We start from the raw sequence: 22,450 nt of genomic DNA on the forward strand, positions 1-22,450 counted from the left end.
CATTGGTACACAATCCCCCCCGCACCTCCCCCAACCCCACCCCAACCCCAAATATAATCCACTCTGCAACCCTCATTGCATTCTCCTACAAGAAACATAATGCCCTAAAACATAATACTTTTAACTATTCTCTCCCCCGTAGACTTCAATGACATAAACATATTTCATCCAGTTTTTCTCAGTCTTACCCCCATCCCGATGCCAAAGTTGATTTTTAAGAATACAAAAGGCTGGCTTCCTCGTTCCGTACTCTTACAATAAACATAATGCCCTAAAATATAATACTTTTAAACTATTCTCTGGAGGGGGGTGGGGAGAAGGGTGCAACAATGAATGAGTGGAATTCCAAAATCTCTGTAAATGTTCATTGAAATGAAAAAGAAATAAAAAACTCTTGCAAAAAAAAAAAAAGGCTGGCTCCTGTGCAGATGCTCTGATCAGGTTCCGTGAAGAACATTGATAAGAAGTTCCCCAGGTGAGAGTGAAATGTAAGAATGCAATGAGACAAATCCCTGTTTGTGTCTGATTCCCAAGCAGGTGTTTCATGTGTAGGACAGAGAGGATGTGTTAGCTGTACTCCTACTTTTCTCCATTATGAGCCAAGCATGGAAGAATGAATGAACGCCTTTGAGTTGTGGTGCTGGAGAAGAGTACTGAGCATATGATGCACTAGTAAGAGAACAAACAGGTCTGTCCTAGAGAGGGTGAAACAGAGCTGTTCCTTGGAGAAAAGGATTTTCTGGGATTTATCTTTAGACAAAGAATGAGAGATGGAGATTTTCTGGTGGTGCCAACAACTAAGCACTCAATTACCAGGTGAAAGGGTTGGAGTTTTACCTGCCCAGGGGTACCTTAGAAGATAGGAGAGATGATCTATTTCTGAAAGGTCATCCAACCTTGACAAATCCTATGAGCAGTTCTACTCTGCATACATATGGATTGTCATAATTTGGCAACTTCCCCAGAAAATCTCCATCTCTCATTCTTTGGGTGTGATGCCAGAAGGACCAGTCCTTGGGGAAGGACATGCTTGAAAGGGTGGAGGGACAGCACACAGAGGAAGACCCTGGATGAGACAGATTGACACAGTAACTGGAGTAATGGGAGTAGGTTTGTCAGAGATAATGAAATTGGCTCAAGATAGGGCAGAGTTCAGAGCTGTTTTGCATGGGGTCAGCTGTGAGTCGCAGGTGACCCAATGGCATGTAACACAACAATGTTAAGTGCATCGATGTGTCCATCAATTTGTTAAGTAACTGATCCATGAAATTTTACGTTCTGCAATCCACAGCTTAACTCTCACCAGAGCTGCAGATGTCTTTGCAACTCTCCAAATGTACCAGTTCTTCCAGTCATGCTTCCCTAAGGGTGAAATAATCATTCTGAAAACATAGCTCTCTCTTCCTGGATATATCATCCCTCCAGACACTGGGTCACAGAGCATCTCTAAGCTTGGTGGTGAAGGTCCCCCTTCCCCAGCAGAGAGCCTGTTGTTGTTTGTCACTGAATCCAGCCAAAGTGTGACAATCCATGTGCAGAGTAGAAATGCTCATAGGATTTGTCAAGGTTGGATGACCTTTCAGAAAGAAATCATCCATCCTATCTTCTAAGCTACCCCTGGGCATGTACAAACTCCAGCCTTTACACCTGACAATTGAGTGCTTAATTGTCAGCCCCACCCCAGCTCTCCAGAGCAGAGGGCATTCAAACAACAAGTAACAACAGCAGAAAAACCCACACCTTGAACCGATTCTGACTCACAGGGACTCAACAGGAACAGAGTACAACTACCCCATAGGCTTTCCAAGGCTGTCAGTCTTTATGAAGACAAACTGCCACAACTTCCTCCCACAGAGCACCTGATCAGTCCAATCCACCACACTTTTGTTTTGCAATCAAGCACTTAACCACTGCCAGGGCTCCTTCAGCAAATCTTGTTATTTTATTAGGTGTCCTCAAGTCAACTATAAGTCATGGCAAGCCTGTGAGCAATGGATCTGAACCTTGTCCTGTCTTGTGCCATCCTCACCATCTCTGATATGCTCAGGCCCGTTGTTACCGTCACTGTGTCAGTCTAGCTAAGGAAGGACCTTCTCTTTATCTGATCTTGCATGATGTCTATTCCCAAGGACTGACCTTTCCTGATAACACGCTCCAAATATGTGAAATAAAGTTTCCTCATCCTTGCCTGTAAGGAGCGCCCAGGTTGCACTTTCTGAAAGACAGATTTGTTAGTTCTTTTGGCAGTCTGTAGGATGGATAGTCAACTGTTCGTCAGCACCAAGATTCCATTCACAGGCCTCAGCAAGTCTTTATTGGATGTTTCAAGAACCTCACCTGGGAACTTGTTATAAACACGAATTCTCTTGGCACCACCCAGACCTCATTATTGTTGTTGTATGCTCTGGGACCGACTGAATCAGAAGTTCTAGAATGAAGATAAGCAATCTATTTTAACAAGGCTCCCAGGTGATTCTGAGGAGAAAAAGGGAGAAAAGCATGGAAGAGGGGGATGAGGATAAAAGGACCTCTTTAAGGCTAATTAGCCCCCTCCTGCATCTACCCTGGCCTCTCACCTGCTTGCCTTCAGGTGCAGCAGGGTGAGACTGGGGTGAGATCCCAGGAAAAGCTCCCAGGAGGAGCGGCTGGCATGGTTGGCAACACGTAGAAAAAGGACAGTCAGGTTGAGGGGCCAAAAAGGACTGGGGCCCACGGTATGAATTTAATGGGGACCTCTCCCCATGACCCTCCAAGGAGGTCACACCTTTTCTGTGTTTGGCTCTCTTCAAGGGTGTTGGCTGGGGAGGTAGCCAGGCAATCCCACCCTCTCCAGATTTCAGTTTGATCTGACTCTTCATTCTTTAATAAGTACCTGTGTCTGTGTGTCTTCGCTCGAGCCTGGTTGTTCTGACACGGATTTTTGGTAGTAGCACTGGTATTCCAGGAGTTTGGTGGATCACTTGACTGTCAGATGCTCACTCAAGCTAGAGGCAAGGCCTCCCTCTCGGGGCTGGGCAGCCTGTCAAAGGCGCAGGGTGCAGTGCCAGCGGTGTACTGAGTGCTCCCGGCTCACAGCCTGGCGTCTTCCCTGCGGGCTGCCTTCTTCACTGCTGTCCTCCCACCCCCAGCTCCTCCTGCTCACCCGGGCAGCATGAGTAATAGCAAGAGCAGCGCTAGCAGCAGCAGCAACAGCAACAGCAGCAGCAGTAGCAGCAGCAGCAGCAGCAACAGAACTGAGAGAGCAACCTTGCTCTGGGGTAAGTTAGGTGAGAGGCTCATCCTCAGAGGAAGTCCCCCCTTGTGGATGTGCGGATGCGTGAGGACTGCGCATCTTTGCCCCTCTACCTTCTCCCTTTCTTTCCAGGCTGCGAGCTAAATCAGGACAGGCCAGTCCGGAGCTTCAAACCTCAGCAGGAGGATAAGCCAAACTGTAAGCTGTTGCTTAGTACGGTGAGTCCAGATCGCCAAGGTGAGGAAGGTTGGAGCAGAGGAATTTGACCTTCCTTCCGATAAGGAGGTAGGAGTCTCCAGGCCCAACGGGGTTTCTGCCGTCAAGATGAGGACTCTGTTTGTTTTCAACCCCTCTCAGATTTGCCTGGGGGAGAAAGCCAAAGAGGAGATGAATCTTGTGGAAATCTTGCCCATGTCCTACCAGACGAGCAAGAAGACTCCTATCACCATCGCCTCTCTTCAGGCCTCCACCCTGCCCATGGTGAGCCTTTCCCAGAAGGCGGGGAGAAAGAATGGCCCAGAAGGGGCCCAGGTGGGACACTGAGAAGGCCTCTGGGTGGGATGATCACAGCTGGGGAGCCACTGACACAGGGGAAGGACACACACACCGCAGTGGCAATGGACCCTCGAACCCAGTCAAATGAGGCCCGGCACCCCTTCCTGTGGCCCTTGCCACACTGCGCCATATGACCTCAGGCAAGTTACACCTTAAGACTTCACCTATCCTGAAAACACACATTTTAAAGCTGTTTATTGCTGGGAACAGAATGTTCTGATACTGAATGTGCGCCCAAGTTGTTTGCTCAGAAATTCTCATTACTTTTAACAACTTATTTGAAAAGAAACATTATTTATGAATAAGGGGAAAATAAATGGCTATTGTCTTTTTTTTTTTTAATCCTACTGCACTTGCTAGAACCTTCAGTGTGACGTTAGATAGTGATAATTGTAGACATCCTTCTCTCATTGCCAATATTTTAAGGGTGTTTCTCCATTATGTCTGATTTTGGTGAAGGTGAGGTTGTGATTAGGTGCCGAGTTCGTTTCTGAAGGGAGCACCTTCTCAGGCTGTACCATTTGCAAACGTGTTTCACATTATTGCAGCCCTTGGGTCAGTTCATCTCATTGAGGGTCTTCATCTTTTTTCATTGACCCTCTACCAAGCATTATATCCTTCTCCAGGGACTGGATCCTCCTGATAACAGTCTTGGCATAAGTGTAGTTATGTGTCATCAAGTCAGTTGTGACCCAGAGTGACCCTATGCACAGAGCTCTGAACACTGTCCTCCTATCCTGAGCCTGTCTCCACTGTCTCTGACATACTCACCCCCGTTACCCCAGTCACTGAGTCAATCCATCTCATCCAGGGTCTCCCTCTCTTGTGCTCTCCCTCCACTCTTCCAAGCATAATGTCCTTCTCCAAGGACATGTTGCCTCCTGGCAACATGCTCAAAGTATTTGAGACAGAGCTTCACAATTTTTGCCTCCAAAAATTTGAGTGGAAAATCAATTTCATTGTAAACTTGCACTTTGACTGCTTTCGCCCTCTGCAGGATAGACCTGTTTGTTCTCTTAGCAGTCCATGATATGTTCAATACTATTCTCCAGCACAACAATTCAAAGGCATAATTTTTCTTCTGTCATCTTTAGTTATTGTCCACTTCTCTGATACATAGCAAATAATTGCAAAGACCATGAACTGGATCAGATGCACCTTAGTCTCTAGACTGACCCTGTTGCTCTTCAGCACTTTGGAGGGGTACCTGACAGCAGATTTTCTCAATTCAATTAATCTATTGATTTCCTGGCTGCTGGTGCCAAGAGTGTTGATTGTGGAACCGAGCAAGCTGAAATTGTTAACGATCTCAATCTCTTCTGTCCTGATGTTGCCAATTGGTCCAGTGGTGAGAATCTGTTTTCCTAGTAGGTGAAATGCAGTCTATCAGGAAAGGCTTCAAACCAACTTAGCCCCTTGTTGAGAGTGCTTTTCTGCCCCAGATATTCTGAATCAGTCTACAATTTAACAAAAGCCCCTGGTGATTATGTTGCGTATACCTAGGGATCTCTAAGAATCACCTGAGTATGTTATTAAAATGTAAATTCTGATTTAATGTATATGCTTTTGGTTTGTTTTTTTCTTTCTTGTGCACCGTAGAATCAGATCCTACTGGTACAGGAGGTGATTGCCCTTCCTTCTCCAGCAGAGCATCTGGTGGATTCAAAGCATGCACCTTCGGGATTACAGTGCAGCTTCTTGCCACTACGCACCAGAGCTCCCCCAATGTATATACTATTTTTAAAAAAATATTTTTCATAGTGATTTAAGTGAAAGTTTACAATGAAATTGATTTTCCACTCAACCATGCATTTTGTATCTACATAAATATAACATCAATTACAACACCTACAATGTAATTGCACTTTTCCTCTCTATTGCTCCTTTCCATCAATCCTATCCTACCCCTACCTATAGCCCAAATCTCATTAAGAGGTGTTTCCCTAGGCTATAACACCTTTTATTTCACAAGCGCTAAAAAGGAAGTGAATTAAACTAAGAAGAGGGAGGCAACTTGAGTATCACCAAGAAATACTCTCCAGCAGTGGACCTGAGCCCCATCACTAGAAAGCTCCTTGGGAGGGCCAGGACGTGGAAGTCTCTGGAATGCCTACAGGCACCAAAGGAAACAAGGACTTTCCCCACAACCTACAGAGGGAGGGAGCAGGCCTTTCCCCTAGAGCTGGCTCCCTGAATTTGGACTTCTGGCTTCTTAAACTGTAAGAATAAGTGTTTGTTAAAGCCACCCATCTGTGGTATCTTCTGTTATAACAGCACTAGAAAACTAAGAATAGTATCCTACTTGGTTTTTCTTCACTAATGCTTTGCTTATTCAGGGATCTTTTTCCTTTTCCTATAAAGTTGGTGATTACTTTTCCCATCTCTTTGAAGAATGATGCCAGGATCTGGATAAGAATTCTATCTATAGATTGCTTTTGGAGTTATTGATATTTTCAATGTTCAAGTTTTCTCACCATTTATGTAGGTCTTTTTTGGTTCCATGGAGTAGTGTTTTGTAGTTTTCTGTGTATAGGTCTTTCACATCACTAATTAGATTTATTCCTAAGTAATCTTGTGCGTGGCTATTGTAAATGTCACTGTTTCTCCTTATTTCCTTGTCACAGTTCCCCTTTTTAAGAGGAAGCCAACTGACTGATGTATTTTGATCTTATAATTTGTCATGTTCCTGAATCTTTGACCTGTCATACTGTCAACTGTGACTCATAGCAACCCTGTGAACAACCGATCTGAACTTTGACCAATCCTATGTCATCCTCACCATCTCTGATACACTGAAGTTTGATATACTGATGTTACTGTTGTTAAGTGCTGTTGAGTCAACTACAACTCAATGTTATGTGCCATTGAGTCACCTGCGACCTTTTGTGACCTTATGTACAGCAGCTCTGAAGCCTGCCCTGTCCTGAGCCAGTCTCACTGACTCTGACACACCAACCCCTATTGCCCCAGTTACTGTATCAACCCATCTCGTCTGTGGTCTTCCTCTCCTGCGCTCTCTCTCCACCCTTCTGAGCATGATGTCCTTCTCCAAGGACTGGTCCCTCCTGGCTGCGTGAGATGGAGTTTGAAAATCCTAGCTTCCAAGGCAAAACTTGGTTTCACCCTCTCGAAGATAGACCTATTTGTTTTCTTGGCAATCCATAATATGTTCAAGACTCTTCCTCCAGCACTGCAACTCAAAGGCATCAGTTTTTCTTCTGTCATCCTTAGTCAATGTCCAGCTTTCTGATGCATAGCAAGTAATTGAGAAGATCATTGCCTGGATCAGGCACACCTTAGTCTCTAGACTGACACTGTTGCTTCTCAGTACTCTGGAGAGAGGTCCCTGACAGCAGATTTTCCCAGTGCAATTAGTCTTTTGATTTCCTGACAGCTGGTGCCAAGAGTATTGATTGTGGAGCTGAGCAAGTGGTAATTGTTAACAACCTCAAACTCTTCTCCATCTATCATGGTGCTGCCAGTTGGCCCAGTGGTGAGAATCTTTGTCTTCTTGATACTGAGCTTTAATCCATATTTAAGACTACAGTCCTTGATCTTCTGCAGCAAATGCCTCAGGTCCTCCTAAGTTTCAGTAAGCAAGGTTGTGTCATCGGCTTAACGTAAATTGTTAATGAGTGTTCCTCCAATCCTGATGCCACATTCCTCCTCATAAATCCCAGCCTCCTGAATGATGTGTTCTGCATATAGATTGAAAAGGTATGTAAACACAACACATTCCTGATTTTGAACAATCCAGTGTTTCCTTGCTCTATTCTGAGCACTGCTTCCTGGTCCAAGTACAGGTTTCACATAAGCACAATTAAGTGCTCTGGGATTCCCATTCTCCTCAAGGTTAACCACAGTTTGTTGTGATCCACACAGTCAAATGCCTACAACTCATAGTGATCCTATAAACAACAGCTCTGAATCTTGTCCTATCTTGAGCCAACCTCATCTGACACACCTGACCCTAATGCCTCAGTCACAATGTCAGTCCATCTCATCCAGAATCTCCCTCCTCTGCACTGACCCTCCAACCCTCCCAAGCATGATGTCCTTTTCCAAGGACCAGTCCCTTCTGGAAACATGCCCAGATATGTGAGATGGAGCTTCAAAATCCTTGCCTCCAAGGAGCAATCGGATTTCATCCTCTCCAAAACAGACTTGTTTGTTCTCTTCTTAGCAGTCCATGATATGTTTAATACTGTTCTCTAGTAACACAACTCAAAGGCATTAATTATTCTTCTGCCATCTTTAGTCATTTTCCAGCCCTCAGATGCATATTGCTTTTTAAATTTATGCATATGGTTGTGAGTCATGTGCTCTGCCAATGGCTAAGTAAGGCTTGTTTCTCTAGATGGGTATATATAATTGGGTTGTTAATTTGTTAGTGGACATTTGAGTTGTTTCTGGTTTCACACTACTAGGAATAAAGCTGTTACGAATATTTGAATGTGATTTTTTATAAACGTGTTTTAATTTCTCTTGGGTCAATGCCTCAAAGTAGAATTGCTAGATCATGTGGTAAGTGTATGTTACATAAAGCTGCTATTTTCCAAATTGATGTACCATTTTGCTACCAGTAATAGATGAGAATTCTAGTGGCCTCATATCCTCATCTATACTTACTATTGTTGGTCTTAATTTGAGCCAGACCAGTGAATGTATTCGATATTATACACTGCATCTCATTGTGGTATGTGTTTGTATTTCCTCAAGAGATAGAGCATCTTTCTGTGTGTTTATTGATCATTTGTATATTTTCTTTAATAGAATGTCTGTACAGAGCTTTCTCAATTTTCAGCTGGCTTATTTTTATTATTGTTAGTTACCATCAAGTTAATTCCAACCATGGCCACATCATACATTAGAATAGAACTCCTCCGTGGAATTTTTCTTGGCTTATCTAACAGAAGCAAATCATTCTGCCTTTCCTTCCACAATACTGCTGGAAGAGTTCCGACTACCTTCCCTTCCATTAGCCACTGAGCCAGTGCTATTCAAGCTTGCTTTAAAGGCTGAGGAACCTTTATTGTGCTACAGGAGTTCTATATATGTTGTTGTTGTTGATTGCCTTTGAGTCAATCACGACTTATAGCGACCCTATACCCGTGTGTACAGCAGCTCTGAACCCTTCCCTGTCCTGAGCCAGTCTTACTAATTCTGACACACCAACCCCCATTGCCCCAGGTCCTGTATTAATCCATCTCACCCTATTTCTCCCTCTCCTGCACTATCCGTCCACCTTTCCAAGCATGATGTCTTTCTCCAAGGACTGATCTCTCCTGTCCTGTGCCCAAAGTAAGTGAGGTGGAGCTTCAAAACCCTAGCCTCCAAGGAGAGACTTGATGTCACCGTCTCCAAGACAAGTCTATTTATTATCTATCTCCTCTCTATCATCACATCATTTATCCAAATATGTCTGTCAAATGTTTTATCCACATGCATATCCTGTCCCTTTCATTTTCATAATATGCTTTTGAAGAGCCCAAATTTTTAATTCAAGTCTCTCCAGTCCATTAAGATTCAGTACCCATTAAGGTTCCAGTATCTTATTTAAGAAATTTTGACCTGAACTAAGATCACAAACATTTTCTTCTGGAAAAGTTATTGTATTAGCTGTTATGCTTCTGTAGATTCATGTCAAGTTCATTTTCATGAACAGTGTAACATATAAGGGTGCTGTTAGGTGCCCTCAAGTTGGCTGTAACTCATAGCGTCTCCATGTACAACAAACGGAAACTCCTAATTTTGGTTGTGTTAAACCTATTGTTAAAGTCACAGTCACTCCCTCTCCTTTCAAGTCATCTTCTACAATGACCCAGCATGTCCTTTTCCAATGACTAGCCCCTCCTAATAGCCCTCCTAATAACATCCCTAATGTACATGGTGATGAAGTCTTGCCACCCTTGCCTTAATGGAGTGCTCTGGCTACCCTTCTTCCAAGTTTGTTCTTCTTGTACTTCATGGTACCTTATTCATGGTCCAACTTACATACAATTGAAAACACAATGGTTTGAATCAGTCCCACTTTTGTCTTTAAACTGATAGCCTTGCTCTTTAGCACTTTAAAGCAGACATTATCTGATTGCTCGACTGTTGCTTCCTGTTCTAGTTGTAAGGATTTCTGTTTCCTTGACATTGAGGTATAATCTATGTTGAAGCCTGCACTCTCTGATCTACAATAAGTGCTTCATTTTCACAAGCACGATTATGTCCTCTGCATAACACAGGTTGCTGTGTCTTCCTCCAATCGGATGTCACATTCTTCTTACAGTCTAGCTGCTCAGATTATTTGTCCAGCATACATGTTGAATAGCACTGAAATGATGCAACCTTGATCTACACCTTTCCTGATTTTAAACCATTAAATATACCCTTTTTCTGGTCAAACAACTGCTTGGCCCATGAACAGGTTCCATATGAGCACAATTAATTGTTCTGGAATCCCCATTCTTCTCAATATTAGTCATAATTTATGCCTGTGCATAGTCAATAAAATGCAAGTAAAGATCTTTCTGGTATTCTTTGCTCTCAGCCAAGATGCATCTGACATCCATGAGCAATTGTATTCTTCGTTTCACAGCCTCTTCTGAATCCAGTTTTAATTTCTTGGCAGTTCCTGGTTGATGGTCTGATCCAACTGTTTAATAATCGGCAGCAAGATTTTACATGTATCTGATATTAATGATATTGTTAGATAATTAGATAATTTCTGCATTCTGTTTAATAACCTTTTTTTCTTAGATGGGGGAAAAAATATGGATCTCTTCCAGTCAGTTGGCACGTAACTGTCTTCTAAGTCTCTTGGCATAAACCAGCAAGCATATAAAGAGCTGCATTACTGAAGTTGAAACACCTTAGTTAAATTGACTGTTTGAGCCTTATTTTTTGCCAATGCCTTTAATGTAGCTTGGACTTGTCATTTCAGTACCATTAGTTCTCCTTCATTCAGTGTGAACCAATTCTTTTTGGCACAGTGACTCTGTATTTCATCTTCGATGCTTCATGCATCCATCCATGTTTTCTCAAGCTACCCTTTGATGTTCTACTCAGCTCTCTTATTTCATGACATCTGCCTTTTGCTTTAGCTTTACGTTAAAAAGAAATTCCCAAATGCTAATGAGAAATGCTGTCAGTTTTACAACTAGGGTGTGCCTGATCCAAGCCATAATCTTTTCATTTACTTCCTGTGCTTCTGAAAGTTGAACAGTGAAAAAGGATGACAAAGAGCCCATGCCTTTCAACTGTAGTTTTGAAGAAGAGTGTGGAATGTCCTGTGGACTGCCAAGAGAATAAACCAGTTTGTCTTGCAGGAAGTCCAAACACAGTACCCTTGGAGGAAAGTAGGATGAGACTTTGTCTCGCATACTTTGGACATGTCAGCAGGGCCAGTCATTGGGAAAAATCTGGGAAAGTTGGAGGGTCAGAGAAAGAAAAAAAACAAAGGAAAAGAAAGGAAGAAAGAAAAAAGAAAAAAACTCTGAACATGACAGAGTGTAACAATGTGCTTGAGCATATCAGACCATGAGTAATGGAGTAGAATAGGGCAAGTTTCAGATCTGTTCAGGAGGTAACACTCGGAGTTAGAACCAACTGGATGACCCCTAACAAGAGCATGTTGAAGAGCAAGTTTCAATTTCTCTTCTGACATCCATTTTAATCTTTTCTCTTTGCTGACTTTTATAATGATCTATTGCTTTCTGCATATATGATGTCATCCAAGAACTCATCTGGTCTTCAGTCATTAGTGTTCAATGTATTATTGAACCTATTCTTGAGATTTCTAAATTCAAGTAGGTTAAACTCCAGGTCATATTTTGACTCTGGTGCACTTGTTTTCATTTTCTTCCGCTTCAATTTAAGTTTGCATGTCAGCAATTGGTGGTCTTTTCCACAGTCAGGCCTTGTGGGGTCCCCAGGTATCTTTATATCTGATAAAGAACTGACATGCACTATAGAAATAATGAACTACTGTTGCTATATCCATTTAGTTGATTCTGATTCCTAACCCTTGACAGTAGAATTAATCCACAGAGATTACTCTGCATGACAATATCCAGGTGGGTACATGACCAGGATTATGCACTTTGAAAACTTGTAGCTGCACAACACAGAGCAATGTAAAAGAACATTGGTTAACAGGCATCAGTTCATCTGGTACAAATATACCACACCAATGCAGATGTTAGTAATAGGAAAGCAGCAGAGAGTATAAGGAACATAAGAAAACTCTAACCTTTGTGCTCTTTTCTGTGAACCTAAAAACATTCCAAATTTTTAAAAAATTCCAAAAAAAATTGTATTTTTAAGTTTTACATTTCATTTAATGTGCATTTTTCTATTAGTTTTATATTTTTTATAAACTTTTGCATTGTGTTTGTTTACTTTTAATTGATTTTTTTAAATGTAATTACAGATTCCTATGCAGTTGTACAAAATAGTACGTAGAAATTCATTGTATATTTTCCCAAGTGGTAACATTTTGCAAAACTAATATTACTGTCAGAAACTTGACATTGGAAAAATCCACTCATCTTCCCTAGTCCTTGTACTTATCTGTGTGTATGTTTTTATTTGGTGCCACTGAGTTTCCTGTATCTCTGTATTAAGTTCTATAGTTCAGATATCGACCAACACAGCAAGATACTGAATAGTTCCACCTCTTCAGGGATCCCTCATGTTGCCCTTTTATAACCACACCCTCCTCCCTACTACTTCCTTCCTTCCTTCTAACACTTGGCAACCACAAATATGTCCTTCATTTCTAAAATGTTATGTGCCGTCGAGTCGTTTGCGACTCATAGTGACCCTATGTACAACAGCCCTAAACCCTGTTCTATCCTGTGCCAATCTCATTGCCTCTGACACACCCATCCCGATTACCCCAGTCACTGAATCAATCCACCTCATAGAGGGTCTTCCCCTCCTGCACTGTCCCTCCACTCTGCCCAGCATGATGTCCCTCTCTAAAGACCTGTCTCTCCTTACAACATGTCCAAAGTATGTCAGATGAAGCCCCAGAATCCTTGCCTCCAAGGAGCAGCCTGGTTTAACCCTCTCCAGGATGAATCTGTTTGTTTTCTTGGCAGTCCATGGTACATTCAATACTCTTCTCCAGCACCACAGCTCAAAGGCGCCAATTCTCCTTCTATCCTCCCTAGTGATTGTCCAACTGTCTGATGCATAACAAGTGATTGCAAAAACTATGGCCTGTATCAGGCGCACCTTAGTCTCCACAGAGACACCGTTGCTCTTGAGTACTTTAGAGAGGTCTCTAACCGCAGACTTTCCCATCGCAATACGTTTTTTGATTTCCTGGCTACTGGTGCCAAGAGTGTTGACTGTGGAGTCAAGCAGACTGAAGCTGTGAACAATCTCAATCTCTTCACCATCCATCCTGATGCTACCGAATCGTCCAGTGGTGAGAAATTTTGTCTTCTTGACATTGAGCCTCAGTCCATATTGAAGGCAGCAGTCCTTAACCCTCTGCAGTAAGTGCATGAGGTCCTCCTCAGTTTCAGCGAGCAAGGTTGTGTCATCTGCATAACGCAGATTGTTGATAGATCATCCACCAATCCTAATGCCACACTTTTCCTCATAGAGCCCAGCCTCTCGGATAATCTGCTCTGCATACAGGTTGAAAAGGTATGGAGACAGGACACATCCCTGGCGTACACCCTTCCCAATTTTGAACCATGCAGTGTTACCCTGCTCTGTTCTGATGACTACCTCTTGGTCCAAGTATAGGTTTCGCCTTAGCACGATTAAATGTTCTGGGATTCCCGTTCTTCTCAGAGTCAGCCACAGTTTGTTATGATCCATGCAGTCAAATGCCTTTGCATAATCAATGAAACACAGACATACATTCTTCTGGTATTCCCTGCTTTCAGCTAACATCCATCTAACATCAGCTACAATATCCCTAGTACCACGACCCCTTCTAAACCCAGCCTGGACTTCTGGCAGTTCTCTGCTGATGTACTGTTCCAGTCATTTTTGGATAATCTTCAGTAGAATCTTGCTTGCATGTGAAATCAATGATATTGTTCTGTAGTTTCCACACTCAGTTGGGTCAACCTTCTTTGGAATGGGAACAAATACAGATCTCTTCCAGTCAGTTGCCCAAGTGGTTGTTCTCCAGATTTCTTGGCACAGCTTGGTGAGCACATCCAGGGCAGCATCTGTTAGCTGAAATATGTCAATTGGTATACCATCTATTCCTAAAATATTTCTAAAATACTGTCATTAAAAAAATGTTGTATAAGGAGGCTCTGGTGGCATAATCTGCAACAATTTGTACAGCAAACCTAAAATGTCAATGCTATGTGCCATAAAGTCGCTTGCGACTCGTAGAGACCCTATGTACAAGAGCCCTAAATCCTGCTCTATCCTGTTAACAACCTCACTCTCTCTGACACACCTACCCCCACTACTCCAGTCACTAAATCAATCCATCTCATCGAGGGTCTTCCTCTCCTGCGCTGTCCCTCCACTCTCCCAAACATTACGTCCCTCTCCAAGGACTGGTCTTGCCTTGCAACATGTCCAAAGTATGTTATATGATGATTCAGAATCCTTACCTCCAAGGAGCAACCAGACTTCACCCTCTCCAGGAAAAACCTCTTTGTTCTCCTAGCAGTCAATGGTATATTCAACACTCTTCTCCAGCACCACAACTCAAAGGCATTAATTTTATTTCTATCATCCCTAGTCACTGTCCAGCTCTTCAAAGCATAGGACACAATTGCGAAGACTATAGCCTGAATCAGGTGCACCTTAGTCTCTAGCCTGACATTGTTGCTCTTCAGTACTCTGGAGAGGTCCCTGACAGCTGACTTTGCCAATGCAATTCATCTCTTGATTTCCTGGCTATTGGTGCTAAGAGTGTTGACTGTGGAGCCAAGCAAACTAAAACTGATAACTATTTAAATCTCTTCACCACCCATATTAATGCTGCCAATTAGCCCAGTGGTGAAAATCTGTTTTCTTGATGTTGAGCTTCAATCCGTATTGAAGGCTGCAGTCTTTGACTTTCTGCAGCAAGTGTTTCAGGTCCTCCTCAGTTTCAGCAAGCAGAGTCATGTCATTTGCATAACGCAGATTGTTGATGAATCTTCCACCAATCCTGATGGCACATTCCTCCTCATACAGCCCAGTGTCCCAGATGATCTGTTCTGCATACAGATTAGAAAGGTATGGAGACTGAAAATATCCCTGGTGGACCCCCTTCCCAATTTTGAACCATGTAGTGTCTCCTTGCTTTGTTCTGAGGACTGCCTCTTGGTCCAAGTACAGGTTTCGCATAAGCACAATCAAATGTTTTGGGATTCCCATTTTTCTCAGTCAGCCACAGCTTGTGATCCACATAGTCAAAAGCCTTTGCATAGTCAAGGAAGCACAGATATACATTCCTCTGGTACTCTTTCTGCCAAGAGCCATGTAACATTAGCTATAATCCTTGGTACCACGTCCTGTTCTAAATCCAGCCTGCACATCTGGCAGCTCTGTTGATGTTGCTCCAGTCATTTTTCGATAATTTTCAGCAGAATCTTGTTTGCATGTGATATTAATGATATTGTTAGATAATTTCTGCACTCTTTCAAGTCACCTTTCTTTGGAATGGGAACAAATACTGATCTCTTCCAGTCAGTTGACCAGCTGGCTGTCCTCCAGATTTCTTGGCACAACTTAGTGAGCACATCCAGGTCAGTGTCTGTCTGTTGAAACATGTCAGTTGGTATCCTATAAACTCCTGGAGCCTTGTTTTTTGCCAATTCCTTCAGAGCTACTTCTTCCTTCAACACCACAGGACCTTGCTGATACGTTATTTCATGAAATTCTTCTGTGTCAGCCAATTCCTTCTGGTACAGTGACTCTAAATACTCCTATCTTCTTTCAATGCGTCCTGGATCATTCAACACTCTACCCAAAGCATCCTTAAGTATTGCCACTCATGGCTTGAATTTGTTTTTCAATTGCTTCAGCTTAAGAAACGCTGAACACGTTTGGCCTGTTTGTTTTTCTGACTCCAACTCTTTGCACTTTCATAATAGTATCTTGCTTTATTGTCCCAAGCTGCCTTTTTAAATTTTCTCTTCAGCTCTTTAATTTCTTGATTTCTTCCTTTAGCTTTGGCTTTTCAGTACTCCAATGCAGTATTCAGAGTGTCATCTGACATCCCTCTTGGTCTTTTCTTCCTCTTCAGCCTTTGTAATGGTCTTTTGCATTCTTCATGGACGGTATTTTTTATATCCACCCACAGCTCGTTTGGTCTATGGTTGTTGGTGCTCAAGGACTCAAACCTGTTCATGAGATGGTTTTGAAATATTTTTGAAAAAATGTCATACATTGATATAAATGTTATAGGATAAGATTGAGGTTTTTTCACTCAACACAATTCTCTGAAGATGTAACCAAGTTGGTGTGTGTATTGGTAATTTATTCTTTTTATTGATGGATATTATTTTTATTCGGTAGTTTTCACATTCAGTTGGATCACCTTTCTTGGAAAGGGGAACAAATTCTCTTCCAATCTGTTGGTCAGACAGCTATCCTCCAAATTTCCTGGCATAGACTGGTGAGCACATCCAAGGACATGGATCTGTTAATTGAAGCAAGTCAATTGGTATCCCATCGATTCCTGGGACCTTATTTTTTGCCAAGGCCTTCAATGCAGCTTCCCCATCCTCCTTCATTATCATTGGCTTCTGTACATATGGTACTTCCTGAAATTTTTCAGTGTCAATCAATTCTTTCTGGTACAGTGACTGTGTATTCTCTCCATCTTCTTTTGATGCTTTCTGGGTCGTTCAATATATTGCCCATAGCATCTTTCAGTATTGCAATACCAGGCTCAAATTTGTTTTTCAGTCCTCTCAGAAATGCAGAGAGAGTTCTTCCCTTTTTATTCTCCAATTCCAGCTCTCTGCACATTCCATTATAATACTTTGCTTTGTCCTCCCGAGCTGCCCTTTGAAATCTTCTATTCAGCTCTTTAACTTTGGCATGTTTTCCTTTTGTTTTGGCTTCTCAATGCTCCAGGGCAATTTTTAGAGTCTCTTCTGAAATGGATTTTTATTTTTTGAATATGGAAAAATGGAAGTCCAGTTTTTTTTCCTTCTGTATTTTTAATGACCTTTTTCTTTCTTCATGGATGAATATCATCACACAACTCATCTGGTCTTCGATCATTGGTGTTCAATGCCTCAAACCTATTCCTAAGATCTTGAAATTCAGATAGAATTGATTCAAGATCATATTTTGGTTCCTGTGGCCTTATTTTAATTTTCTTCATCCTCAATTTGAACTTGCATTAGCGTAATTAATGATCTGATCCACAGTCTTCCCCTGGCCTAGTGATGACTACCAATATTGAGCTTCTCCAATAATTCAACAAATGTGGTCATGCTGATTCCTCTGCAGCCCTTCAGGTGAGATCCATGTGTAAAATCATCATTTTGTCTTTTTTAAAAGGTATTTGCAATAAATGAATCATTACAAATACAAAATTCAATCATTAATATATCAAATGTAAGCAAAATATTGCTGAAAATCTTTAAAAAACTGCTATAACAATAGTACATAGATAAGGAACTACCAGGATTTAGAAGAGGCCCCCAGGGATGTCAGTGTTGATGTCAGATGTATCCTGGCTGAAAGTAAAGACTATCAGAGGAATGTCTGTCTATGCTTTATTGACTGTCCAAAAGCATTTGATTGTGTGGATCATAACAAGTTGTGGTTGACATTGAGAAGAATGGGAATCCCAGAGCACTTAATTATTCATGCAGAACCTACACCTGAACCAGGAGGCTGGGGGTTTGGTTTTTTTTTTAAAAAAAAAATTTCTTTTATTTTATATTTTTTATGTGTGTACCGTCAAATCAGATCTGACTGGTACATGAAAATATTGCCCGTCCTTCTCCAGCAGAGCATCTGGTGGATTCAACCAGGAAGCTATTGTATGAACAGAGCAGGGGAACACTGCATGGTTTAAAACTGAGAAGGGAGTGCATCCAGGTTGTATTCTTCCTCCATACCTATTTAATCTGTATGCTGAGCAAATTATTTGAGAAATTGGATTCTATGAAGAGAAGTGAAGCATCAGGATTGAAGGGAGACTCATCAATAACCTGTGTTATGCAGATGGCACAACCTTGCTTGCTGAAAATAAGTACTTGAACTTGTTGCAGAAGCTCGAGGAATGCAGCATTCTGTATGGATTGCATTTCAATGCAAGAAAACAGATTCTTACTACTGGACTGATAGGCAACATCATGATGGATGGAGAGGAGATAGAAACTATCAACAACTTCATCTTGGATCCTCAATTAACAATCTTTTTTTTTAATTAACAATCTTGGTACCAGCAGTCAGGAAATGAGACTCATTGCACTGGAAAAATCTGCAGTTAGAGACCTCTCCAAATTTTTGAGGAGCAATGATGTCAGTATGAGGACCGAGGTGCGTCTGCTTCAGGCCATAGTATTTCAGATCACTTGCTATACCTCTGAGAGCTGGACAATGAATAAGGATGACAGAAAAAGAATTTATTCCTTTGAGTTGTGGTGTTGGAGAAGAGTGCTGAACTTCCTACACATGGCCAAAAGAACAAACAGATATGTCGGAGAGGGTGCAGCCAGAGTGCTCTTTGGAGGCAAGAATGATGAGGCTTTGTTTCACATACTTCGGACATATTGGTAGGAGGGGATATTCCTTGGAGAGGGAAATGATGTTGGAAAGGGTGGAGGGTTGGTTAAGGAAAGGAAGACCCTCAACCAGGTGAATTGACATGACAAGGTGTCTACTGCAATGACTCTTGTGTGTCAGGAAGTGTGAGGATGGCACAGGATAGAACAGGGTTCAGATCTCTTTTTTTAAATTTTATTTTCTTAATTTTAATGAACATTTACAGAGATTTTAGATTTCCATTCATTCATTGTTGCACTTTTCTCCCTGCCTAGCCCTCCCTGCCCCAGTTCGCTCCTTTCTTTGAAAAGCAAAAGAAAAATTTCTTCTTTGGTATACAATTCCCCCCGCACCCCTCCCACCACCCCAAGTACACTCCACTATGCAACCTTTTCTTGATGTTCAAGTGCAATCCATAGGGAAAACTCTAGTCCTGAATCTTCAGTAGTAAGTGCTACAAGTTGTCCTGGTTCAGATCTTTTGTTCATAGGGTCACCATACATTGTACTTGACTAGACGGCACCTAACGAGTGTTTTTGTGGATGTACCATAGTTTGTTTAACTCTACCTGTTGAAGGACATCTGGACTGATTTTTTTCACTAGTGCCAACAGTCAGCTGCAACATCTGTGCACAGGTGTTTGTGCAGACCTACGTGAGCAGTTCTCTGGGATAATGCCCAGCAGTCTAGTTGCTAGGTAACATCGTAGTTGTGTATTTAATTTTTCATGGAACCATCAAGCTTATTTTGTTTTTACTGTTGAAACGATCAACAACTTTAACTTACTTGGATCCACAATCAATACACTCAGTACCAGCAGTCAGGAGAGTGAGAGACAGAGTGCACTGGGAAAGTCTGCAGTCAGGAACCTCTCCAAATTCTTGAGGAGCAAAGATGTTAGTTTGGGAACTAAGGTGTGTCTGATTCAAGCCATGATCTTGTCAATCACTTGCTATGCTCATGAGAGCTGGGCATTGCATAACGATGACAGAGAAAGAATTGATGCCTTTGAGCTATGGTGTTAGAGAAGAGTACTGAATATCCCATGGCCTGCCAAAACAAACAAATGTCTTAGAGAAGGTAAAACCAGAGTGTTCTTGGAGGCAAAGATGAAAAGCTTCATTTCACATACTTTGGCAAGTTGCTAGGAGAGGCTATTCTTTTGAGAGGGACATCATGCTAGGGAAGGTGGAGGGGCAATAAACGAGAGGAAGACCTTCAGCCAGGTAGATTGACACAGTGATTGAAGCAGTGGGCTCTGGTGTGTCAGACTGTAAGTCTGGCACAGGATAGGACAGGGTTCAGATGTGTGGTTCATGGGGTCATTATGAATAGCACTTGATTTGTACCTAATAAGATGGATTTAGAGCAGCTGTAACATTTTACATTTCTACCAGCAATACATGAGCAATCCAATTTCTCTACAATCTCATCAATGTTATATTGTTTTCATTTCTTTTTTTCCATTTGGATATGTTTATAGTGGTTTAAATCTCGTTGTAGTTTAGATTTGCATCTTATTAATGGCTAATGATATTGAACATGTTTTCACACACTTATTTACTATTTGCAAAATGTGTGTTCATGCTTTTACTCTCATTTTAATTTGTTTTGTTCTGTTGACTTTTAGAATACGTAAAGGTTTCTTTACATATTCTAAACACTCATCTTTTGTCAGCTGTATTTACAATTTTTTTCTCCCAATGTATAACTTCTCTTTTCATTCTCTTCACAAGTTTTGAATTTTGGTATGGCAATTTTATAAATGTCTTGTGAATTTTAATATCAACTCTAAGAATCTTTTGCCTAGCTTTGCCTGGATTTTGAAAATTTTTTGTTTAGTTTGTTTTTGGTCTAGTTTAAGCCTGATCCAATTGGAGCTAATTTTATATAAGGTTTTAACCTCAAACTCACTGCCCTTGAGTCTATTTTGACTCATAATGAGCCTCCATTGTGTTCCAAAGACAGTAATAAAAATTATAGTTTATATTGAATTGCATAAAAAATTTGTGTACCTTGTGCTTCACACATTCCTACATTCACATTGTGTTTTGTGCGATCATGTATATACATTGGGTTTTAGAAAATCAGGCATCATTGATCTATAGCTACTATTTTCTCATCTTTTCAGGTCTAATTTGAGTCTCATTCCTTAACACACACGACCACCACCACCCCTCAAATACTGAACTCAACTATCCTAGTGATTTTCCCCTTCGCATTTCACACTCCCTTATCCCTGCCCCTTCCTCTTTGGGGTTCTTCTACACATCTTACAAGTCATCCTTCTATTTTTACAATAACAGTCTTATGCAGTATTTGTCTTTATGAGACTTAGTTTGCTCGGCATAAGGCTCTCTAGACTCTCCCATGTTACATAGTATTTTTTTAGGAAAAAAGACTGTAAATATTAACAAATGAAGTGCTGGTGGCATAGTCTATAGGCTGAGCATCTCAGCAGTTCATTCACCAGCTGCCTCAAAGAAGGACAGACAGTCTCCTCCAGTTGTGACTGACAACCTCTTCACACCAGAGTGCTCTTTAGAGGCAAGGAGGGTGAAACTCGATCTCATGTACTTGTGAGTTATAGTCAGGAGTCCAGTCCTTGGAAAAAGACACCATGCTGGAAAGGTGAAGGGTGAGAGAAAGGGAGGAAGATCCTGAGCAAGATGACTGTACCAATGGACTCAAGCCGCTCAGATGGTGAGAATGGCACAGGATGGGGCAGATCTGCTCATAGCCTCTGACTCAGTCGACCTGATGGCAGCTAACAGCAGTATCATTGTATGGCTACCATTTGCGTCACCTCGAAGACTAACCCAAACTACGGTGTTTTCAGTCATTTCATATGTATGCAAAGCATATCAACCTGACTGGGAAAAGTGCAGCCAGAGTGCTCCTTAGAAGCAAAGATGGTTAAAAAAAGACGCCAAGATGATGAGACTTTGGACATATTATCAGAAGGGACCAGTCCCTGGAGAAGCATAGACTGCTTAATAAAAAGGGATCAGCATGAAAGAAGACCCATAACCAGGGGGGTTGATACAGTGGCTGCAACAATGGGCTTACAGAGAGCAGTCGTGGGTAAGATGGACCAGGCAGGCAGTGCCTCACCCTGTGGGGTGTCAGGGTCACCAGGCGTCAGAAGAGACTCGGCGGCACCTAACAACAACTTATGCTTTGTGTATGTTTGGACTGCTAGTAGTGAATATAATCAGTCTTCTTCCTTGTAAATGGCATTGTTTTTTATCACTAAGCGGTGGTTTCACTATTCCTCCCAGTGTTTGTTGAATAGAAGCCTAGATTATCTGATATTAGTTTCCCAGGTGTCTCTCAATATTTTCTTTCTTCATTCATGTTAGATAAGTAGTAACTTTTAGCTAGTCACCAGGGTATTGATAGTAAAAGCACTAGAAACAGTAATAATAAAAGCCCTGTAGATCCTCTGTCCTCGGTTACGATGCCTCGTGGCCCTGTAGGACAGAGGAGTACTCGGCATGCAGTTTTCAAGGACATAATCTTACAGAAGCAGACTGCCACATCCTCTCCCATGGAACGACTGGTGGGTTCAAATCCACAGCCTTTTGTTTGGCAGTTGAACTCTAAACTGTGCCTCTCGGGCTCTTTATAAAGACTCTTCCCCCTGAAGTGGTCATGGCCATGAAGTTCTAGTCAATGGACTGTGTGGCAGCTACAGCACCTGCAAAGGGTCTATAATGTGACCCTTTTTGTCCCTTCATTGTTCCTGTTGGCTGAAACATGAATGTGACAGCAAGAACCTGAACAGTCATCTGGACCATAAAGAAATCATTAAGGTGTTGTAGCAACAAGGTACAAAGAACCGTGATCCCTGATGGCTGAGGAGCAGCTTGGTTCATATGAGAGAGGTGCAGACTTACACTATATGTAAGCCTCTGAACTTAGGGGTTTTCTGTAATTTGTTATCAAACTTAATCCTAACAAATACAAGTA

The 22,450-nt window shown here is 41.8% G+C and overlaps 1 protein-coding gene across 1 annotated transcript in view; it reads left to right on the forward strand.

Moving 5' to 3' along the window:
• The first annotated feature begins 3,312 nt into the window (after window positions 1–3,312).
• The window catches only part of NPM2 (nucleophosmin/nucleoplasmin 2), a 32,954-nt gene continuing 13,816 nt past the window's right edge, over window positions 3,313–22,450 (forward strand). The window contains exons 1-3 of the mRNA XM_006884901.1: window positions 3,313–3,316; window positions 3,365–3,450; window positions 3,590–3,712. Coding sequence (XP_006884963.1) covers window positions 3,313–3,316; window positions 3,365–3,450; window positions 3,590–3,712 — 213 coding nt within the window. The remainder of the gene's footprint in view (window positions 3,317–3,364; window positions 3,451–3,589; window positions 3,713–22,450) is intronic.

This window comes from Elephantulus edwardii, unplaced genomic scaffold (assembly GCF_000299155.1).
Source record: "Elephantulus edwardii isolate Elephantulus edwardi_28Jun2011 unplaced genomic scaffold, EleEdw1.0 scaffold00038, whole genome shotgun sequence".
NCBI lineage: Eukaryota > Metazoa > Chordata > Mammalia > Macroscelidea > Macroscelididae > Elephantulus > Elephantulus edwardii.